The sequence below is a fragment of the Pelmatolapia mariae genome, linkage group LG12 (genome assembly GCF_036321145.2).
Source record: "Pelmatolapia mariae isolate MD_Pm_ZW linkage group LG12, Pm_UMD_F_2, whole genome shotgun sequence".
Lineage (NCBI taxonomy): Eukaryota > Metazoa > Chordata > Actinopteri > Cichliformes > Cichlidae > Pelmatolapia > Pelmatolapia mariae.
The window spans coordinates 21,308,180-21,330,858 of record NC_086237.1 but is presented as its reverse complement, the minus strand read 5'-3'; the positions used below and the strand labels follow the sequence as shown (position 1 = coordinate 21,330,858).

At 40.5% G+C, this 22,679-nt stretch overlaps 2 protein-coding genes across 3 annotated transcripts in view; one reads left to right on the top strand and one right to left on the bottom strand.

The window, feature by feature from the left end:
* On the bottom strand, positions 1-10,628 carry poc5 (POC5 centriolar protein homolog (Chlamydomonas)). 2 transcript variants are annotated; one of them, XM_063489579.1, is made up of 13 exons: positions 10,536-10,628; positions 9,268-9,351; positions 8,614-8,755; positions 7,531-7,641; positions 7,202-7,401; positions 6,188-6,364; positions 5,619-5,723; positions 5,043-5,222; positions 3,194-3,377; positions 1,926-2,059; positions 1,507-1,608; positions 1,198-1,368; positions 1-502 (listed from the first exon to the last, which is right to left on the bottom strand). In XM_063489579.1, exons 1-13 carry the CDS (start codon positions 10,611-10,613, stop codon positions 368-370), a joined length of 1,803 nt encoding a protein of 600 aa, XP_063345649.1. In that variant the 5' UTR covers positions 10,614-10,628; the 3' UTR covers positions 1-367. The 2 variants fall into 2 exon arrangements, with proteins under 2 accessions (XP_063345649.1, XP_063345650.1); XM_063489580.1 differs by lacking the exon at positions 10,536-10,628 and adding an exon at positions 9,933-10,041.
* A 6,442-nt stretch (positions 10,629-17,070) lies between these two features.
* The window catches only part of sv2ca (synaptic vesicle glycoprotein 2Ca), a 31,480-nt gene continuing 25,871 nt past the window's right edge, over positions 17,071-22,679 (top strand). Inside the window, exon 1 of the mRNA XM_063489384.1 lies at positions 17,071-17,482. The gene's annotated coding sequence lies outside the window, so the exon portion shown is untranslated. The remainder of the gene's footprint in view (positions 17,483-22,679) is intronic.

Here is a 22,679-nt window from a genome sequence, read left to right as displayed (position 1 = left end):
GTCTGCAGTGAAATAATTTATTTTAAAAATAACATTGTGCGTCACACCATTAGCATATAGCTTTGGTTTCATCAAGTAAACAGCATGTGCTGTTGGATGGTCGCCTTGCAGTACACTTCAGTACACAGTTATCTGCATAATTTAAAGCAAAGTAATAAATGTTCATTTTGGAATTCTCTGAACTTTTGTTCCATCTGTAATAATTACAAATGAAACACATTCACATTTAAAACTCTAGGGTAATAAAAAACATACACACATATATATAAATAAATAAAATGGCCTTCATATCAAGACAGAAAATTCCATCAATTTGGATTTTTGCATAGCTGGTGTTAAGGAAGATCTTTGAGATATGTGCGTGTCATCAGTCAACTACTTTGATGGAGTGTGTGTGACAGGTGCTGCTGTGCGTTCTGGAGGAGGCTCTGCCTGCAGTGGACGTGTGGCCCTTTTGGGAGGAGCTTGGAAATTTAGCAGCTGTTGCTTGCCCAATGGTGAGCTAAAAGAAAGCAAAAAACAAACAAAAAAAAGTTTAAATTGCTTTTCTAATTCACATAAACAAAGGTGCATTTGAACAACGTGAAAAATAAAGGGTGCCTTTATAAAGTTAAGTGATTTTGCTTATAGAAAAACAAAAATTAAACAACACAACAATATTAAAGTCTGTTGTTTTAATTCCTATGTTGTAGGCATCTTCTCATGCACCTCTGGACTGCTTCCAGCATACCTGATTTTATTTTTTTAACATCAGTCCGATTATCACCATTTGCACTGGGAACTGAGATTTCACCACTGACCAAAAAACCCCCCAAAACATCAACTTTTGTTTCAAGGTGACAGAATTTTTATTGGTGATGAGAGTTTGGGCTTGGGCTAAAACCCAAAGACCAAACTGCAGTTTCCAGTATAAAACTTTGGTGCTCTGGTGAGTCCTCGAGATTATCAATGCAGACATCAACTATAAGGTCCTGGAAAAACCAGCTGATGTGAAAAATAATGCAAATTTAAGTGTAGGGTTTTCAAGTGCAAAGTCACTTGAAAACCCTAGAGGGAGCAGTCTAAAAGCAACAGCTGTGCTAGATGTGGTCTGAGATACGCAACAACATGACCTTGAAGCTAAAACTGTGCAAAGATTCATAAGTATATGACTGCAAGACTCGTAAAGGAACAGTATTGATGCATCACATCGCATACCTGCGTAACAGGATGATGCCGTTCGACTACCACAGAGCTCATGGGTGGAGCCACTCCCATCACCTGCAGGCTGCTACGTCCCACCTTACTGATCTCATGGCGTGCAGCGACACGAGCCGTTACAGTCTTTGAGGATTTTTGTTGACTTGCTGTGACGACACGAGTGCCTACCTAAAACAAGCAATATTTTTAGTGTTATATACAAATGTGATTTTTGATGAAGAGATTTAGATAGCACAGTACAGACAACAACGCAGGACATAGATTCAGCTGCTGTTGGTAGTTTGGCTCTATATGTCTGACACTAACCTTTTTGTGGGAACTTGCAATTCCCCCAAGAGGGAGTGAGCTGTGCACCACTGTAGTGGGAGGGAGTGCTTCTTCTTGGGACATGGGGGCACCAGAGCCCATCTACAAATAAAGGCAACAAGTGAACACAGGATCAGGATTTGGGATTTAGAGGAAGTTAGTCATAGTGCATCTAATTAAAAAGTATAACAAAGGAAATTCAAGACTGCTCTACAAATTCTTCATTTTTAGGGCAATCACATGATTTATATGTGAAGCCAGAATTGTCTGCGATATAAAGTAATAAATAATCAAAAGAACAAAATGATCCACGTGAAAGGACATACTTAACATTCAATAAATAAATTTCAAGAACCACGAGTGATTTGGAAAGACACTGTACTATGGTGTGTTTTCATTATAAATTAACAGTGACTTGCCACATCATCTGCTTCACTGTGCGACGGGTCTGGGTGGTCAAAATGGACTGGACTGAACTGTGTGGAAGAGGTGGCATATGGCTGGAGTTGAGCCATGGCAGAGGAGCCACGCGCATCCTCACGAGGCAGAGGAACTACGACACAAAAAAGAAACCTTCATTGAGTCATTAGGACTCAGTAATAACTCATTTTTATTGTAGTTACACAAAATCCCCCCTTTAAACTGGAAATCCTGAGTTTGTATTTGAATGGGAATATTTCAATGATCTCTTGCTTGTCAGATGACACATAAAGTACCCATTTTAAACCACAGGTGTAGCAAGAGCTGGGGATTCATTACTTCTGCAAAAGTCCTATAAAGTATAAAATATATAAATATGTGCGGTTTAAAAAAAATCCAAAGGAAAAAAAAGTGCTAATTTTTAAAGCAACAAGAAGGGGTAATCAATTAACCGCCCCGGCTGACAGCATCGTATTAACATACATTTCAGTTTGGAAGACTCATTAAACCTGAAAGCAGATGGATGAGCAGATGCCCATGCTAGGCTTCATTTCTACATGCTAAAGATAGTAAGATCCAAGTCCAGCAGTCATGGTATCAACAAAAAAAATTAACAGATTCAGACAACAAATCTGACGACAGGTGGTGTAAATATAATGATGAGATATTTTTCCCAACTCATGCCAGTGGGACGTCTTGGTGATAATCATATGATGCTAGCATTTTAAACACCGCTGGTCCGAGTTTAAGGTTTTCTACTGAAGTGTCAGGTGATAGTCCAAAGCTCTTAATCCAATCTTCCCAGCATTTACATACAACTAAATAACATTCATTACATCATTCATAACATGGTTCAAAAGGGTTTTAAATTTTATCAACCAATTTTTCATTGCCACATTAAGCTTGCCAACCTGTGCAAAGCACCTTTTGCGCAGTGCTGAGCATATTCACAGATTTAACTTCATTAAATGAGGCTTTCAAGTAAAGTGCAAAGACCCCATTCCCTCCTCTCAATCATAAATCTCAACAAACGTCAATAGCACATGGCTGCACTCTATTGGAAAAATGCTGTTTCCATCTTGTCTTTTCGTTTCAATCTCCAAAACTGCGCTAAATCAATACACCGCAGAGGCAAGGCTCACGATGCAACCACGGTACATTGTATAGAGCATCAGTCTATATATCATCCTAGCAGTACATGCTTTAGTGTGCTACATTTCTACGAAGACAAATGTTTTTCTCCACAGGCCACAAATTTACTACAAACCATGCTGATCATGAGCTGGAGGTTGTTCTGCTCGTCCTTCTGTAGAGTGAAACATGCTGAGCGCCTCCATGTTGAGAGCACATACACCCCTCATGAAGGCTTTCTTCATGGATTCTTCATATTGCTCTCGCTCTAGTCGTAGTCTCTGAATCTCCGCCTGTGCCCGCTCTATGGCCTCACAGTGCTGTGCACACAGGTAGCAAAGGATAGAAAGAATTGTTGAATTATCTTTTTATATAATTATTTTTTAAAAAGAAGAAAAACACAAGATGTGCATTAAAAAAAACCCCATTTGATTATTATGTTACAGCTTAATAAAAACACGAAAACATGAAGCCCTATGTAGGATGTATTTTTGGTTGCCTTTTCTCCATCGGCACGTGCTCTACAGTGATTTGGAGAGCACACAGAAGTAATTCACAGTAATTAAGGTGGTAGAGTGGGTTCAGTGTTGGGGAGTAACGGAATACATTTACCGGCGTTACGTATTTAAAATACAAAACATGAGTAACTGTATTCCATTACAGTTACTGTTTAAAAAGGTGATATTGAAATAAATGGATTACACGGCGGTCTTTTCCTGTTTCATATGTTAGGCTATGCTCTCTATTTTTGGTAATTCCACACTGGTGGAAACCCAAACAAAACACGCATTAAGAGGCTCTAATGCCTGTGTCTCAATCTCGCGGCCCATGTCACCTCTACTTGCGGCCCGCATAATGAGGTGAAGAAATATTTTTAAAAATTATTCACAAAAATGATTTAATATGAAGGCAATAGGCAGAGTGTTACAGGCATCGCCCTAAAGAATGTAGCCTCATGGGCAGTGTAGTCCGTGCTGCAGGGAGAATGGACTGCCATACCCGTTATGTGTCTGTGAGCGCGAGGGAGGGAGAAAAAGAGTTGAAAAGTACGAGTTGCAACCGACCCGAAACGGGAGATGGAAGCATGCAAATATAATAATAACCACTGCAGCCAAAAAGAGTGCCTGACGAGCCCAGTTGTAAGTAAGCTATTAAGACTCGACTGTACACTGTGTTCGTGTTTTCCTCCAAAACAATAAGTTCCGTTGGAGCAGCCTTTCAACGCCTCTCTCTGTCTCACGCTAGAAAAGTTGACCCAGATAACAAAGTAAAGCTATTTTTCGGCTACGAGCCCGACACGGAACCCGACGTATTAGCCAGAGGTCCCTTTACTACGGTTCGGAGCCGCGGACCTGTTTTATATACACGCGAAATAGTTTTCTATACGAGATCGCTGCAAAAAGTGTAGCCTTACCTAATGTTACTCATTTTATATTAAGATTTAAAAATCTAGTTGGTATTGGTATTTCAGTAACAGTAATAAATCACACAGTAATAGTACATTCATGTAGTTGTAAAAAGCATGATAATATTATTAAGTAATCCAAAGTATTCAGAATACGTTACTGTCATTGAGTAATGTAACGGAATACGTTACAAAATACATTTTGGGGGATGTATTCTGTAATCTGTAGTGGAATACATTTTAAAAGTAACCTTCCCAACACTGAGTGGGTTATATAATGATCTGAAAGTTGATGGTTCAATCCCCTACTCTGCAGAACCTGATGCATCCGTGTAAGTGTTTGAATGTCAGGACGAAAGTGTTTAGGCATAGAAAAAACTGCTTGTATGAATGTGTCTGTAAGAGTGAATGTGGCTTGTAGTAAGATAGCACTCTGAGTGCTCAAACAGAGCTGAAAACCAGTCCATTTACCATGATATACTATCAAAAGTGGGATGCTCATTTACTTAAATGCAGAGAGTTTCAGTTTGAAGTGAGCATCACAGCCTCATCTTAGACACACTGTCCCACATGTACTGACCTCTGCTAGCTTAGCCTCATACTCCACAGACATCTGGGAGCAGACCTCTTCAGCCCTTGAACGGCAAGCTCTCTCCATCTTGACCTTCCAGTGTTTCTGGATCACAGACTGCCAGGCAAACCACACCTTCTTCTTCAGCTGCAAATTGTAGTGCTGCTGTGCCACCTGAGAAGAACGAGCCTGGTGGGGAACCACAGGGCTGTGATTTGTAATATTTACAAGGCAATAATTACGTCTATAAGTCACTCCTGTGCAGCTGCATTCGTTCTCGTGATGAATTTTATGTCGTGGTTTATACAAAAATATGAATTGGTGATTTTTAAGGAATGGCATTACCCGATGAGTTAAGTAAATCACCAACACTTGTATGAAAGTTCACATTGAAAAAACAGCAACGGTGGGGGAAAAAAAACACAAAATTTAGTAAACCAGCAGTTTGGACATAGCAAAAATCTCTGTTACTCTGACAATTTAAAGGTAGAGAGGGGTTTTGCTATTTGATGAGCATTTCTAATGTCACAAGCAACTTCTAAAATATCATATCAAAAGGTTTTGAAATCTTCTTAAACACCATACCTCTTCTTTGGCCTCGATGTGCTGGAGTCTCCAGTGGGTGAAGGCCCTCATCTTCTCAAGCTTTTCTTTCTGTCTGTCCAGTACTTGGCTCAGGTTCCCGATCACCTGAAAGAGTCCACAAAACAAGCCCGTTGGTCTAAAAAAGGAAGGAAGTAGAGTGCTTCTTGAATTTTTAATTTTTTTTTTACATTTTTGTTTGTTTTTACACAGGCATGCAAGACATAATGTGCAAATTAATTAATAAAGACGTATATAGGGGCCTAACAAAACACTGATATGAGGACCTTAAATGTAAAAGTCTTTTTTAGTCTTTCATTGCACTAAATATAATATTTTTGCACTCTAGTCTCCTTCTTTGTGGAGACTAGGGTGAGACATTAGTTGATGTCAGCTTAGAGTCCATGATTTTGTAATGGGTGTTTTTACAGTTTTCTCGTGTTTTATTGACGAAAAACAAACAAAAAACAACAACAGGTGATTAAATAAATGACAAATTATTCTGCAAATTACCCGATAACAAACATCTAAATGATTTACTAGATAAAACAAATAAACAGACGTGTAGTCACCTCATCTTTCCTTTGGTTGGAGGTTTCATAGGTTTGTAACAGCTGTTTAAGGCTATCTAGCTCTGACTTCAGGCCAGCTGTCTGGGCTGCATGCCTCTCCCTCTCCTTCATCATCTCCAGCTTGTGTTGCTCAACGAAGGCCAACTTCCACTTCCGTAGCTCCGTCAGCACATTTGACTAATTAGGGAATAGAGGGTGGGGCTGTCACAATGTGTTCATTACTCTACTTTAGCAAACATGAGCATCTGTACAAATATCTGTAGTCATTTTTAAATTACATGAACAGGTGTGCCAGACAGATGCAACTGCACAACACAGAAATCTTGAAGAATTCATCTCTAAGTTTTCTTTTGCTGGACTCAGTTCTTGAAACATCTGAAGTCCATCAAACTTAAGCCAGATTTATGCTACTGCACAGAGTGTAAGAGTTTTCCACCAGAGATGTATTATTTTACAGTTCTGATGTGTAGTTCCAGGTTTAGAAGAACTTTCAAACCCCTCCCTCAACACACGAGTGTACTATTTAACCCACATCTTCTCATTCTGGCTGGTACTGCTTTTTTCCTAGATTAAGCTCTGCACAGCTTAGCAGGTGATTGGCTGTCATCTGCTCTCCATGAATGAGCTGTACAAAATCAGAGGAAAAGGGCAGGATGGACACCCACATGGAGATACCCATTTCCTTAAGAATAATGTCTCCAGGAAACACAGTTAAAAGGTCAACGGTTCCATGAAGAGCAGCGAGGTGTCATCCTTTTCAAAAAGTCATCCTGAGGCTCAGACACATTCCCTCTATATAATCTCTAATCTGACCACAGACACAGTATAACTTTCTAATGACAATGGCAGAGAAAGAAGAGTGTGAAAAATATCATTATGCTCAAAAATGCCAGAAACAGCACAATTAAATTTTCTCTATCTGTGCATAAATGCTGTTTACAGCTATGTAAAAGCCCACAGGAGAAACCAAGTGGCTGTGAAGGACAGCTGTACACTGTGTGGAAGCAGACTAACCTTCAGGTTGTTGCTCCACGTGTCCAGAATGTTCTCCATCTTGTTTATGTTCTCCTCTGAAATAAACATCTCTGTCACAACAAACTCAAAGGGTTCTGGGGTATCTGGCCTGGACCTCTCAGATGCCACCTGTAACCTCTCTGAGGGATTGTCTGAGAGCAGTGACGCCCTGCTAGACGAATGACCTGCCATCTTCTCAGCTGGAGTGGGGAAAAAAAAAAGCACAGCCGCAGACAGACAGGCAGACTATGGCTGAGAATATGAAACAGTATTGTGACAGTTACACATAATAAGCATTTTGTTTCTCTGAAATTTTACAATTATTTTACCATGAGAGGCTCTTGAGTGTGTCGAGTGTGGCTCAACAATCAAGGGGGAGGCCTGTGACGATCTCAGGCTCCTGCTAGAGTGCCTCCCATCCTTAGCTTCAATGGCAGAATCTGAAAGAAGATGCAGGAGTTACAATGAGCAGGTAGAGGAATAGATAAATGTGGCTAAAGATAGATTAAAATGGTTGATTTAAAAAATGTAATCCAAAAAAGTCAGAAAACAAAAAACAGCTTAAGAGCAGAAAATGTGAAGGTGAGAGTGGTAAATAAGATGAGTGTGGCTCCTTGTCCAAGAAACCATTTATGTCAATATCTTAATTAAATTCTGCAGGGACGGAGAAGAGAAAGCCTGCACTCTAAAGAGCAGTACGGGCAGAGTGCCAGGAGATCATTACCAATTGGCCCGTCTGCTTTCTACATCCTCGTGCACTACTCCGTGACAGTTAAAGCACTAAACCTCAGATGAGAGTCACAACAGGGGAGGAAACTGATGGAGTGTTTAAGATCTGGGTATTGCAGGGGAAAGAGATAGGGGGTACAATGTGACAGACTGATATCTAGCCTTTTACACTGGTTTAAAAGATGAAAATATAAAGCTGATAAATACACACACACACATTTTCTCCATATTTTGATGCCAAATCCTTTCTGACAGACGATCATTTGATGCAGACAGTGTCTGGAAGGGCCCATATTCAGTTTCTGTCAGCCAGTCCTGGTGAACTGTGTGTCTGAAAGTCTAGGGAGCTTGAAGAAAAAAAACAAGGCAAGAGTACTTCTTCAAGTCTGTGAGGATGTTTCATCTCTCTCCCAAGAGGCATCTACAATTGTTAAATAAATAAATAAATAAATAAATAGGCAGCCACCAGTGTTACCCCTCAGTCTCAAAAGTTCTGTCCTTGGGATAAACCTGTTTTTTCCAAAACCTTTGCTCTTGGATGAGAAGTGAAACATCTTCACGACCTTAAAGAAGTTTTTTTGCCTCTTTTTCTAAGCTCTCTAGACTAACATGACCTAGATGATTGTGAACCTACACAGACATGTGTATGAAAGTGTTCTTCATACAGGAGGAAGCCAACATACCTGGTACACGTTGAAACTTTGTGCCATCTGAATTTCTACCTGCTGCAGACAGATGCGAGGTGCTCTGCTGCTTCAACTGAACGCCAAGCGCGTCAAATTTAGGGGTGATAACAGCATAACGGAGGAGCTCCTCATACTCATCCTGTTAATTGATAAACAATAACAAAGAACAAGGTGGTCAAATATCAATTGAAGCATGTTACAGTTTGTATTTTTCTGTGTATTGTTTCAAGTCTGTTTATTTTGGTTACAACATTTTAGTGTGACTCTTCAATTTTGACACCTAGTGATGCTAAGACCATGTTATGTAAAGCTTTGCTCAACCTAACAGAGTCCATTTGGACTTGCAACACAGCAAAACTACTTTCACACTTAAAAAGGTTCTAGTTCAAGCAACCTGATATCACACACGATTTTGGTTGGCAGACTAATTCAAATGGTTGGACTCAGACAACAGCAAACTTAATCACCAACCGTGTAAAATGTTGAATTTAATATCCAAACTTTTTCAGAGCAGCTTCTAGACAATCTGTCCTTTTACCATTTAATACAAAAACAAAATAGATGTGTATTTCCTTTTAATACATAATAGTTTTCCAGTGGTGGAAACATGGTTCCATAGAATTATGAGTGTAAATAAAAGCACATGTTCACCTGAAGCTCAGAGGACACGGAGCTGCCCCTGTCCGAGTCTTTGGGGAGAACAGGACTGGTTGGTTCTTCTTCGTCTGAGGACATCTAAACACAGAGATATAGTGTCATAGTGCTAGTTTAATAACACAGCATGAGCTATCAATAACTGGCCATAGGGACGGGACCTACTTTGGTATGTTACTATATAGTATTTATTTTAATTTCAGCCATGGCCACCACCGTTATCTTTGGCAGCTATTGATAGCCGTTGGTACTCTTTTGTTTCCCACCTACTCATGTTTTGCAAACCGTACATGGACATAAAACATATTTGGATGCGTTTGATTAATAAAAGAAACTTTAATACTTATTTCAAGCCACAGCTGAAGCCTTCTGTTTAAGTTTCTTTAGCCCAAACGCTAGTTTCTACATTACAAACTAATGAAGGTACACACAGAGTAAACAGAAAACTTCCTCATGCACAAAGAAATCCACGAATATGCTTATCTGTACGCTTAAAAAACCTTACACTTTTCTATATTTTACTCATTTACAGGCGCATTAATTGATCGAGTTAAACAAACATCGTTAGCTAAATAAATCAGAGCTAAAGCTAAAACAGAAGTGGAGACAGAAATACAGCTGCTCATAAAAAAAACTAAACTACTTGAAGTGAGTATATCTACCTCTGTAAGTAGCGCCGCTTTTCGGAAACTTAACTATTTTATATAACCATAAAAAGTACCACGCTTGCCCGTTTCACAAGTCGTCAGTTGAAAGGTGCTTGCTTTGCCGTTTCAAACAGCCTGGCTCTTAAACAACAGACTCTCTGATTGGCTACTCTTTCTAACTGGCCCTACTATGTCGCCTCTGATTGGTTAAACTATTCCTATGGCAACGATAAGCGGAACGAAGCTACTTGTCTTGTGTTTTAAATATGAAAGGTGTGCAAAACCTTTTACTGTGATTTTGGAAAATATTTTTTATTTACTTCACACTTATTTTAGCCTCCAGTGTCACAGTGCCGTAAGTATCAGGGTTTTAAACTAAAGGAACCATGGTGATAGAGGCAAATAGGACCTCTTCTTTTATAACAGGTTGAAAATTAATACTTGAAAGACCTGCTTTAATTGCCCCTAGAAAGTTTCGGGTTTGCTCACTTTGCTAAAGTTACAAAAATAATTGGCTCATTTAAAGAGCAACATGGTTTCCATATTGTGTTTCAAATGCAGTCTGATGTTAGCTGAGATTATCTGATTAAGTTCATTTTCATGAGGAAGTAAACTCACCTGTCTTAGGAAGGTATAGGTCCTTGGGGAATACCACCACCCAGTGAACCTCCCTGTGGTCATTTCTCTATTGTTCATAAGCCCAAATGCAGATACAGACAAGGGTTCACAATCTGAATTGCAGCAGTGCCTTAACCACTTGAGGACTTATTAGTACTTAACAGTATTATGGCACATATGTGGGATAGGCCTTAACGGCTTGGCAATAGTAGCCTGGGACGGACTCCTGAGAGAGGAGACATATGGTACCTCTCAGCCATGGCAGAGCTGAAAGCAGCACTGTTGGACTAGAGCCTCCTCACCACCTGGCTCAGAGTACTTCACTGTCCGAAGGTGTCCAGTCAGCATTGTTATAAGACCTGCAGCCTGACATTAAAAAAAAAGAAAGAAGTAGTGACATTGGTAATCTTCCCCTAAAACAACAGACTGAGAGGAATCGCACAGTTTTGGATGTAATACATTTTCAAATCAAATATACTGTACTTACTGAAAGCAAGACCTGGCACAGGCAACCCTCAGCACACACAGACACACACATTTTATTACATGTCTTGACAGCTGACGCAGGCTGTGAATTTGAACCAGAACTGTGAGGCACAGAGGATAATCCTAGCTGCTAGGCAGGGAGTGGAGGTTTCCTGTTGAATGACAGGAAGCTGTAACTCCCCACAGATTACTTATTTCCATTTCGGAGCAGATGATTCACATGTTTTGAAAGGTTTCAGTGATGCGTTCATCGCAGTTTCTCTTTCGAGGTGATTTTTTTTTTTTTTGTCATTCCAGCATGGTGTTGCTTTGCTTCTCTGGTTTTCTGTCATGCTGTGGTATATTCCTAATTTTCTGCACTTGTCTTGCTCTGTAGGAAAGTTAAAATGACAAGGACTGGCTAAGACTAGACAATGACAGGATTTGCATATAAAAAGCAAAAAAAAAAAGAAAGAAAAAAAGAAAAAAAGCAAGGAGTTTTAGACCCTTGTGCCATCTTTTTGCAATGCACAATACAACACATGGCAGATAACTGTAGATGTGTTTAATACTGCCCAGGCTCTTCTTGTCTGCTACACGATTTCTTTGCCTCGAATGCCCGTAAATTGTATCTTGCATAAGATTAAATAAAGTTAAGTGTAGGTCTGACATCTAAATTAATCTAACTAACACAGAGCAACAGTTAAAATCTAGGCAAATTATTTGAAACCATCTCCGTTCTTTGCAAAATGTTTTTCTTTTGCTGCAGAAAAAAAAAAGTGATAAACTACTGTTGATAAGTGGTTAGATTACACCCGGTATTACCACCTCAATGCTTTCTTTAGATCCCTTTTGTGAATTTCACCTTCCTCTCAGTAAAAGAAATGCACCTGGGCTTGTGTGTTGAAATGGGATTCAGCTCACATTCTTCTCCCACAGCCTGTTCAATCTGTTCCAGGACAATAATCACAATCCATTTGACTTTCTTCCCTCTGGTATTTTAGCTCAGCTGCGTTAGACTATCCAGGACCTTGCAAAGGTAGACAGAAAAGAAATGAGAAAATAATGTTTTGAGCTTTTGCATGTTTACCTTGTTACCAAGCCTTTCCTTGCTCAACTTTTATTTTTTCCCCCAGAGAATTTAAATGTAAGAGATTGCAGAAATGTATGGTATTACAGCCCCTTTCTTTTGTCCAGCACGCATCATTTCATCTGTTGCATCTGATGGTGGAACGGTGGATTACAAACTTGGTGTAAAATTGTTTCTGCCCTTGATCGATTTTCAGTCAGACCTACTTACAGACAGCCATAACTCCTGAAGACAACAACTAATGTTCTATCATCAATCGTAATGTTATCAACCAATTTTTCCCATATATGAGACAATAATGACCTCTCACTGAAGACAATGTTACCAGAACTCATCTTAGAGTTATTCATCGCTGCCTGCTGTTTTCAAATTAGTTTTCATTACATGTTGATGGAGCGGGACTTCCCCCTTGGGCCACTCTAATCCATCACATCTCTCTATCAGTGACATCCGTGTCTTTTTGTTTTGCTCTCTAGATAGCAAATTCACCGGCACTTCTAAACACATACCTGCACACAGATGAGATGCAACAAGTCAGCAGATTTTCTTATATAAATTTGAAACGTATCCCTGCAGTATGACTAAAGCTGAATCTAGTATAAAGTGGTCAGCAGTATGAATGTAGATGAGCGGTGGAGGTGGACAGCAAAAAATGGAGGCTAAATCAGTTAACCAGGGGTTCTATCTCCACAAGACATAAACAATTACCATCAGTGTCCACATCTGTTATAATCTGGATGAAGATAAGCAGCAGACAGTTGTTCCAGTGTAATTTATCAAGGAAAGCTGATGCAGCAGGTACTACATCCATATATCAGACTTATATATGGGACAATATAACTGGCTCATCTTGCTTGGCAAATAAAAAGTTGCTGGTTCAATTCTACAAATCCCCATTGAGGCTGAGTTAGGAAGAACATCTAGTGTAAAATTCAACTTAATGATTGGCCCCTTGTGGCAAGGGAGCAGCTGGAAGTAGCTTTTTGATGCTGTCCTCTCACCGATTTAGCCGAGTAAATTTTTTAACAGAACTAATGAGGACGTAATTTAACAGTAGTGTCATCGCATAGTTCTTCAAACGGTCTCAGGATCTCGGTCTGCAGCACATGTAGCAGAGCAGCATTACAGCTGAGGAGGTGGAGTCAGCCCGTGTGTCCTTGTTAAGTAGTCACTAAACAATGACCCTGTTGTTTTACCTTCCCTTCTTTGTGTGGCTTCTCTCCAGGTAGTCCGACTTCCTCCCACAGTCCAAAACATGCTTGCTAATTGGTGGTTCTAAATTGGCTCTAGCTATGAACATGAGTATGAATGCTTGTCTGCTTCCTTGTGTTAGTCCTGTGATGGATAGATCTGTCTAAGTCACCTGCCTCTTACCCAGTAACAGCTGGGATAGGCTCCAGCCCCCCTCATGTTCCTGAATTGGGCAAGCAGAAAATGAATGGATGGATGAAGTTCATGACTTAGTGTTGGGTGTTTTTACCAATATTTGTCAATATCAGTGTGGGCAGTCAAGAACCCATTGCTTAGTCAAGCCAGGTATGGCAATGGCCATGTTTTTGGGGCGCCCTCCTGTTTCAAATGGTAGTCATTGTTTACAAATGCAGATTATTTATGAAACCTAATAAAAAGTCAGTGATTGACACACTCATTTCAGCAAATGTAAGCACTCTTTTGTTGTCCACACACACTGTTTACCTTCCTGCAACGAAAGCCTGATCAAACGTGATTGGTCAGTGGAAATCAGACTACAAGCAGAGTGATACAAAAATCCCTTACCTTGCCTATAGACTCTGCATACAGGCCAGGCAAAGGCAAGACAAAGTCCAACACTGGCACTATTCTAACCACCATGAATTATAGGCTGTATTTACATGTAGCATGGGATTTTATTAAATTCACATCTATTGTTCGTACATGTAAATGTCCAAAGCTCAGGGAAAACCTCATCTTTATCATGCTTTCTGTAATAAAAGATACTGAAATCCATGAGGATCTGCATGTGTGTGTGTGTGTGTGTGTGTGTGTGTGTGCCATTCTACTGTCCTGTACATTAAGCTAAGTGCTCCTCAGCTCTACAGCAGTGGTAAATGGAGTCTTATGGCTCGGGGCTTGGAGGGGGCTTCTCAAGTCCAAATCAAAAGCAGAGAGTGTCCCAAACCCCAGGTCACTGCTTCTGTGAATCATCAAGTTCAGAGGAAAAGGATAGAGGCTTTTCTTTTTGTTTGTGTGTCTGAGCGTGTGTGTATGTGTTCCCCTTCACATTTTTGTGTTGTGCATGTTTCAGTACACAGTGTGTGGATCATTTAAAATCTTACTCTCTGTCATTTGTCCTGAACATGATGCATAGCCAGCATTACAAGCATGTCATGGTGCACAACCAGGCTGCCCTATTCACTGCACGTCCTTCGTATTAACAGGAAAAGCGATTGATTTTTTAAAAAAAAGTTTTTGAATAATGAAAGTAAAGAATTAGATGCACTGGATGTAACACATCAAAGAGCTTGCTTGTAGATATTTTCTGCAGTGGACGGTGTTCTGGTGTCTCACTGGTTTTGCTGGTGTAATTTGCAGCTGTAAACGATGTGAATACTGAAAAGCTGAATATCCCTGTGCTTGCATCACTCTGTATTTTCCTTCTTTCCCCTCTTCCCTCACTTTCTCCAGGAGTCACTTGCGGGTAGTATCTGACATAGCAGTGCACTGTCAGTTGCTATATCATGCTTAATCTAAAGATCCTGGGTATCTCTTAACAGCCTGTGATCGGTTATGTAATTATTATAACGGCACACCCTTTGTGTGGTGTTCATCAATACTATTAGTCCCTCTGTGGTCTTTAGTGAGATGGAAGAAATTAGCATTTCTCTTGCTTAAACTGCATTGGGAATTCAAAGGCTTTACTCACTGCTCAGGTTACTTCACACTGTCAAATTAAGCTTAGCAGCTTGTAAATGAAGTAAAAAACAGCTATGGGATGCTGAAATGAAAAAAATGTGAAACCTGAATTTTAAGCAAAACTGTGTAAAGCAGTTAAGAGTGTATTTAGATATGGGATCGATGCTAAAGTGTGAAACCCTTTTCCCATTTGTGTTGTCTTTTCCAGAGTAACCTGTTCATGAAGCATTAGTTTGACAGAGACTGTGACAGAACAAGAAAGGTAATCAAAAATTATGACCTACACTAGTATGAGTATCTCTGGCTCCCGGTGCATGGCTGCAGGTGATCAGATTTCAGTGTTGTATCATGTGTCCGCTGAGTTCATTATGCTGGAGTTGTGCCTCTGCACTCCTTTAAGGAACTTCAGTCTTACAGGAAAACACAGTACTCCTGGCAACTGAAAATCCGCTGCAATTAACATACGATTTATCTGCTGTGCTCTTATTGGTGATCATCAGGAAAGCATGAAGATTTTGGTAAGGTACCCTTAAGGAATCCATTGAGTATCACTCACAGGGGAATCACTTTGATCAGATCCCCTGACCCCATCATTGTTGCCCTGTTAGTGATCCAAGTGAAGACTGGTCAAGAGCTGAAAATCAGTTTTACACAATACAGACAATTTGTCACAGCACTTCTTTTCTAAAGTTCATGGTTTGAAGTTCTTTTATGATTCATTTTCTTGATTTAAACCCTTTCATAAAGCTCTCCCTTGCTTGATTAAATCCACTGGGAAATCAAATTGGGTAAGATAATATAGTGACAGTTGATGCCAGTAAGACAACAGTGTGTTAGTGCAATAAAAAGGGTTGAATAAAAAATGTATTGGTGATGTGGACTGTGTGCGTATTTGTGTGTCTGTTTGGCTTCATTCTCAGTGCCGTTTGTTTGTTGAACTGGCAAATATACACATAAACTACTTCACCAAAGTTCATGAAACCTGGTGGAGAGGTGGGGTATTGGACAAGGATTAAGTTAATTATGGTTCAGATCTGTTAAAACTGACAGACAAGCCTCTAGCAGGGGTCCCCAGTACTCCGGCTGTATGTGTGAGTCGCTGAATTGCCTCCCAACAAGATTAGTCAGTACGTTCCCAACATTTGTAGAACTTCAGATTATTATATTGTTAATCTATGTTATTATTCAGTGGGCGCTGATTGTTTTCCCTCATAATATCACAAACATCAACTCGACAGTTTAAAAACAAATATGAATATATCATTTCTACCAAGTGTAGGGACGTGGAGGAGTGTTAATCTCAGGGTGTGCAGTTAGGTGTAGTAATGTGGACTGTTGTTTTGGTTTGTGAATTGCCTCTACTGGATGCAGACTTGTGTATGTTTATGTATGCATATAAGTACTGATAATGATCAAACAGCATAAAAAGTGTGGGATTGGAAAAAAAAAAACAACAACCCTGATACTTCGTGTTTACAATGCACTTTTTTGCAGTCAATCATAATTTTGCACCAGTTGTACTGACTATATAAACTACAGATTTTCTTCCACAGCTTCCGCATGCCCCGAAAGCGACAGACTATAAAAGTACTTTAGCGATGATGTTTGCGAATAACTTTCAGAGAGATGTCAGTGGCTCACAGTACGACTGTGCCTGCAACATATCGACCATTTTCTGAGAAATTATCTGAGGTAAACCGGGCGCTGAGGAGTTGGTCAGTCAGCACCACGGACAGAGACGAGATTTCGTTAAAATGCGTTGTGCGGCTTCAGGATCCACTCTGCATAACCAAGGTGAGCTCCCACACAGCTCCACTTTTATGAAAATGGTTAACTCTGAGAACAGACGGAGGGGAGCTGAGTTGCAAGAATCTCTGCTGTTCACAGAATTTAGATGTCGGGGTATTTTTGCAACTTGTCTTTCGAAAGAAGTGGAAAACTTTCCCTTAAACATATCTTTTCGGCTCAAATGGGCAGGCGTCAACTCCCACAAGTCCTACAGTCTGTGTCTTGAAACTATCCCCTAAGACTGAGCAAGTAGTTCGCATACACGCGAACATACTGGGCTGCCCTACAGTGAATGTGCGCAAACCTTTCTCATCTGTTTAGCATTCATGCGCTGCAGTGCTGCGCGTCAGTCACCTAACTAGATTGTTCCATCAGACGGAATTACCCGCATCACTCAATGAAATACAATTATTGATTACACCGGCCCTCCCTCTCCCCAACCACCACCTCTGTTTTTCGCTCTCTCCTTTCCCCGAAGTGCTGCAGCGAGAGAGGACCGCATCGAAAAAGAAAGAGAGAGGGAGAGAGAGAGAGGAAAAAAAAGAAAAAGAAATACAGTCGTGCGCCGGCAGTTTCCTCTGATCCTATTCTACAGTAAAAAGCCCACAAGATTTTTTCTCCTTCTTCTTTTTTCTTTTTCCTGAGAGCAAAAGCAGAGTCCGGTGCAATGGCTCACAATCAGCTCGGTCCAATTTTCTCGCCATAAATGACGGTAAGTAATGACTTTTTTTCCCCACCCTGAAAACATGCTGAGTGTAAGACTTCCGAGTTAGGCAATTCTCTTTTCGCCTTTTGTATCTAATATGAGGACACACAAACACACACACACACGCACACACATACACACACACACACAGACACGTGCGACTATCAATATATTAGCACATTTTCAGTGATATTTCTGACTAAAATGAAAGCTGCGACTCAGGGACAGGTTATTTTGTATTCACGAGTTCATGATTGAATAGTTAAAAGTTGGGATTATTTCCCTGACTTCACATTTGCCTCATATAAGAGTAAAGACAAATTATCTTGAAGTAGGTTGCGAGCATAATTAACTAATGGGATGTAGTGGGGATTCATCCCCGGTTTCAGTGTGTCTTAGATTGTGAGATTTAGTCAAATCTATGTCAGATATACTCGAATAAAGTCTGTTTAGTTTTCTTTTCGACTCATGAGCTCGTGTGCCCATCTTTGTGGTATCATAAAATAGTTGTCCTTGTCATGAGCCGAGCTTTTTTTTGGGTTTGTTGACTGTGGACTGTTCACGCTGTACTGCAATCCAGCCACCTGCCCTGGGGCAGTTAAAGCACTCTGCACTGCCGCCAAAAAGAGGAGAGGACGCGGGAGTAGGCAACTGACTCATCCATGAATTGTACCTCAAGAGGCAGCGAGCGATTGACAGGCGCACAGCCGGTGAACTGGAAATCTGTGGCAGAGTGCTTTGTTTGCAGTCCTAACGCCGCTTGTAGTAGTCCTGCTGGGTTAACACTGAAGGGCTCCATCAGTGAAAACACGCTGGATGGAAGTGATTGCAAGCTGCAGAATTCAGTCGTTTGGCCCACTTGTCATTGTTTCTAAAAATCGATATATACCTGATAAACAAAAGTCTCTTTGGGATTCATAACATCCTCTTCCCTGTGTCTCCACCACTGAAGTTCAACAGCAATAAAAAGCTGTTTTGAGGTGGAGATAGTTTTGCTCGTTTTGCTGTATGCTGCAAAGAAGAAAGGACTCAAAAGTGTGTCTGATGATGCATGTCAGAGTGTAGAAGAGAGAAGAAGGTCTGTCAGTACATTTTGTTGACTAACGTGAAAGTAGATATCCACCACATTCATCATTATTTTAGTTTAACCCAGCAGTTTTGCTCTGAAGAATCCTCTTTTTCACTCTCATGTTAGCCTAAATGTGCGTGTGATTGTGGCTTGATTTATTTTTTTGTAAGCACACATATGCACCATGCAAAGGTAAAACGTCACCAGTAACTGTGTAACATATTGCATCCCTTACCTAATCTGAATTGTTGCATCATTACGACCCAGTAGACAGGGTTTGGACTAGACAGGAGTGGCGTGTGATATTTCATATATCCGCTGTTTCAAAGAAGATCAAACACGTATCAAGTTGAAAGAGAAAAGCAAACGAGACGACACACTTTGCTGTGTGTAGATCAGTCAGGGGTTTCTTTCTGTCTTTAGGTTTTAGGTTTTCAATGTTTGTACACTCCTGAATGCATTTCTGGAGACATTAATTGTTTCAGTCTATGTAAGAAGAGTCAAAACAATATAAATTATGTAAGAATATAAACAAGGAATGACACTTTTTTATAATCTCCAGGCTTGAGATAACAGTGACTGAAGTCATTCTAAATAATAACAATGGCAGCTCTTTATGTTTGAGAAGGAAATAATCAGCCTGCTGCAGACCCATTTTTGTGTATTTGTGTTGATATTTTTTTTTATTCATCATCTGTGATCTGTGGTGGATCTTTGAGTGCTCTAAGCTGCTGTTTTTTTACACTCCATGAGGAACAATTTCTCCTATACAGTACAGCCATTGTCCTCTCTCTTCCCCTTCGCTTGCTCAGTAATGGAATCAGTGTTTGATGAAATCTCCTAAGACGTCACGGGCCGGTTGGGTTTCTGCCTTCCAGATGAGGTCATGGACTCTCCGTTTTTATGGGATTACATGATGTGGCTCTGCCCACTTTAGCAATTGGACCTGCTTTTCTCTTTCCTCCTTTTGGTAATAGAGCAAACCACCGGTCATACCATCACAGTGCTTACGCACGTCTTTGAAAGGGCAGGTCGCTTTCTCTGTCAAGTCATACTTGAGAGATGGGAGGTCTTTATGATTGTGCTTCAACAGTACAAAAACCCACTAAATCTTCAAAATATTTTACAAAATGTGGGGAAAAAGTTCTTCTGAGTTAAGGGACCCAAATACGTCCACTTCATGTGAACAAAATACACAGGTCAAAAAGGTGAAGTGCCAGTATTGTGCTCTCATAGCTATGCCACTTTTTTCCCCCTTTTGCTTTTTATTTTCTAAACATTTTTGGAATATATTTCTGCCTCGTGCATTCTATAAAACCAATTCTTATAAAATCAGATTTAAGAATGAGAAGGAGACCACAGCCCTCGTTGTTTTGCATCATTCTACTTACTCATTGTACTGTGAAAGAGGCAAAGTCTGTACTAAATAAGCACACATATCCAAAAAGGTCACTATTGATTTTATTTCAAGTACATTAAGTGTTTGCCTCCACAAGATGTTGTGGGTCAGGGAACCTGAAATCCAGGGACAGAAATTGATCCTTTTATTTTGTACTAACAACCTGCTTGCGCCTGCTCAGTCTGTTTGTCGGCCACTGGACTCGTGGTTGATTAGTTCCAACACTCACAGCAATCCTTTTGACAAAGTGCAATGTGAGTAGGAAGCCCTCACTGTGTTGATAATTGGTTCATTATGTTTTAGGTTGTTTTCACTGAGGCTGTTTATTACTATTGTCATCATTACTGTGTAATCTCGTGTAATTAATATCTTTTTGTTTTCTGTCAAAATTCACATTGCTTGGGTTAATCACTGTGCCACTTATGACAAATGTTTCACGGTAAGCAACAGCAGTGTGTTTAAATACATTAAGCTTATCAAACACACAAACTCTGGATAATAACACTAATCTCCCCCCCCCCCCCCCCCCCCCTTCTGAGATTAGCTGTCCTCAGTTGGACGCATGGCTAAATCTCTTGAAACACTAATCTCTCCGTTTGTCTTTATGTCCATGGCAGATGAAATTCAAAGGCCAAGTGATACTTGACCTAGCGATTTTTCTATTTTCTTTTACTATTTTAAAGAGGTCTAAGAAAAGCAGGGCCACCATCCATCATGCAGACAAGGGGTATCGCCAGAGCCAGGCCTAATTTCAGCCACCCTCTCATGGTTCAGAGCAGCACAGTATATTAGCTCTTTTTATTTTAATAGCAGGGAACAGTTTCCCATATGACACTGTATGGATACTGTTCCATTCATTTTCAGGACAGTGGCTCCTTATAAGTATAAATATTCAGCTGCAGCTTTAAAACCACCTACCTTTGCACAGAACCTCTGGGGGTCCCATGTGCTGCCTGGCACTTGGCCGTTGCCATTGGGGAGTACCTTAGCCATCCAAAGTATCCAAACCCCCCATGAATGTCTGGACAAAAGTTTTCCCAGCAGACCACTGCACTACAATAAAACGATCAATAATATTCACTTCACCTGTCAGTGGTTTTGATGTTGTGGCTGTTGAGATGGCCAAGTGTTATGAGGAAATCAACATGCCTAAAATATAAACCTACATAAAATATCAGAGGAACTGCGAAAAATAAAGAAGATCGCGTAGAAATAAAATAAAACAGAAAACTTAGGTTAGGCAGAGTTGGTGGTTTCCCCAGCTTGAATGCGATTGCTCTTGCTGTCTCCGGTATCGGGGTCTCTTCAGCTGCGGTCAGGTGAGGTCGGTTGCCTCTGTGCTCGGGTGTCTTCTGAGCCTCATCACCACTGACAGCGTGTCTCACCATACACTCCATTGATTCTCTGACAGGCAGCCTCCGCCAGCGTGCAGCGCCTGTGTGTGCCCGTTTTAGGTAAGAGCCTGTGTGATGGCTGACACGACTCAGTCCTGAAAGAAATAAATGGTTCTCTGACACCTGTGAACTTTGACTTGCTCCTTGCAAGGTGTTAGCCTTCTGAGGAATTCACAATTCATTTTTATTTTTTGATGTTTTCATGCATAAATGCTCAAGGAGAGCCGTTTGGGGAAACTAGGGAACTGATGCCACAACTTCAGCCCTTTGTATGTTACTTTTTGACAAAGGAGACAGATTGATTATGCGCGTCCTTATCTGAGGAAGCACCAGTGTCAGTGGAGGCATTAAAAATTATCAGAAAAGGGAGCACGCTCGAAACCACAGAAGTTATCGTATGCGCCAAAAGGGATTAGTAGAGTCACCTTGAAACAGCAGTGTCATTTTGCCCAGTAAAATTGCATTATAGGAGCTGGAACCGGCCCTGTGATTTGTGTCCTCCTGACAAGGCTTCAGTGTTCATTAGAGGCTGTGGCGAGCCACTCGTAGTCACACGGAAACCCCACACACTGGACAGCTCTGACCATCCCCACCCTGCTCATAAATATGCACTCCATAGCATCTGCAAATGTTTTATAATTTAAAAAAAAAGAGCAATTCAGGGTTTTGTAATTTAAGAGAAATTTAGAAATTCCTTGATTTGTTTAATACTGGCTGATGATGATTGCGGAGCACTCACATGAAATCATGATACATCATTTTAGTGTTTAAGCTGGGGTCTCCCTCCCATCACTAGTCTGCAGAGATGGGAAATGACTTCCCCGTGCCCATGTGTGTTCACACTCACTTATGTGCACGACATGTTTAGGAGTGAGAGATCTTCTTTCTAGGTATCTATTTATGTGTGCCTTTTGCAGGTACATATATATTTGTGCAGCTTTTCAGGCACTTTATTTGAGAATAGTTCTTGTCTGTGGTTGTTTCTACACTGTGTCTGTCTGTGCATCCACTCACGGTCATTCCTCCTATCCTCCCGTCTTTACTTGGATTAAAAATGACAGTGCCGTTCCAGTTGGATCGTCACTCCCGTTTTAATGAACCGGGTCTTTATTGGGGACAAATTGATTTTTGGGCAGAGTGTTTGTTTATTAGCTCCTGCTTTACAGAGCTGATCATGAGTCAGCAGATTCAGCATCTCTGTTTCAAATAATCATCTCTTCAAAAGCTGAGGGCAACTCATGAAATATAGAATAAACAGCCCGCCTTTGGAGAATGAATTTTTATTTTGAATGGAAATTTGGGGCAATGCAGAAAAGCCAACGATTAAAAGGTTAGTTAATG

What these genes read in the sequence shown, in the direction of transcription:
- poc5 (XM_063489579.1), bottom strand. Translation starts at nt 10,613, where the DNA reads ATGAACAATAGAGAAATGACCACAGGGAGGTTCACTGGGTGGTGGTAT. An exon ending in CCTATACCTTCCTAAGACAG is followed by an intron (nt 9,352 to 10,535) that starts GTGAGTTTACTT and finishes CTCTGTGTTTAG; the next exon opens with ATGTCCTCAGACGAAGAAGA. An exon ending in CCAACCAAAGGAAAGATGAG is followed by an intron (nt 5,724 to 6,187) that starts GTGACTACACGT and finishes GGACTCTTTCAG; the next exon opens with GTGATCGGGAACCTGAGCCA.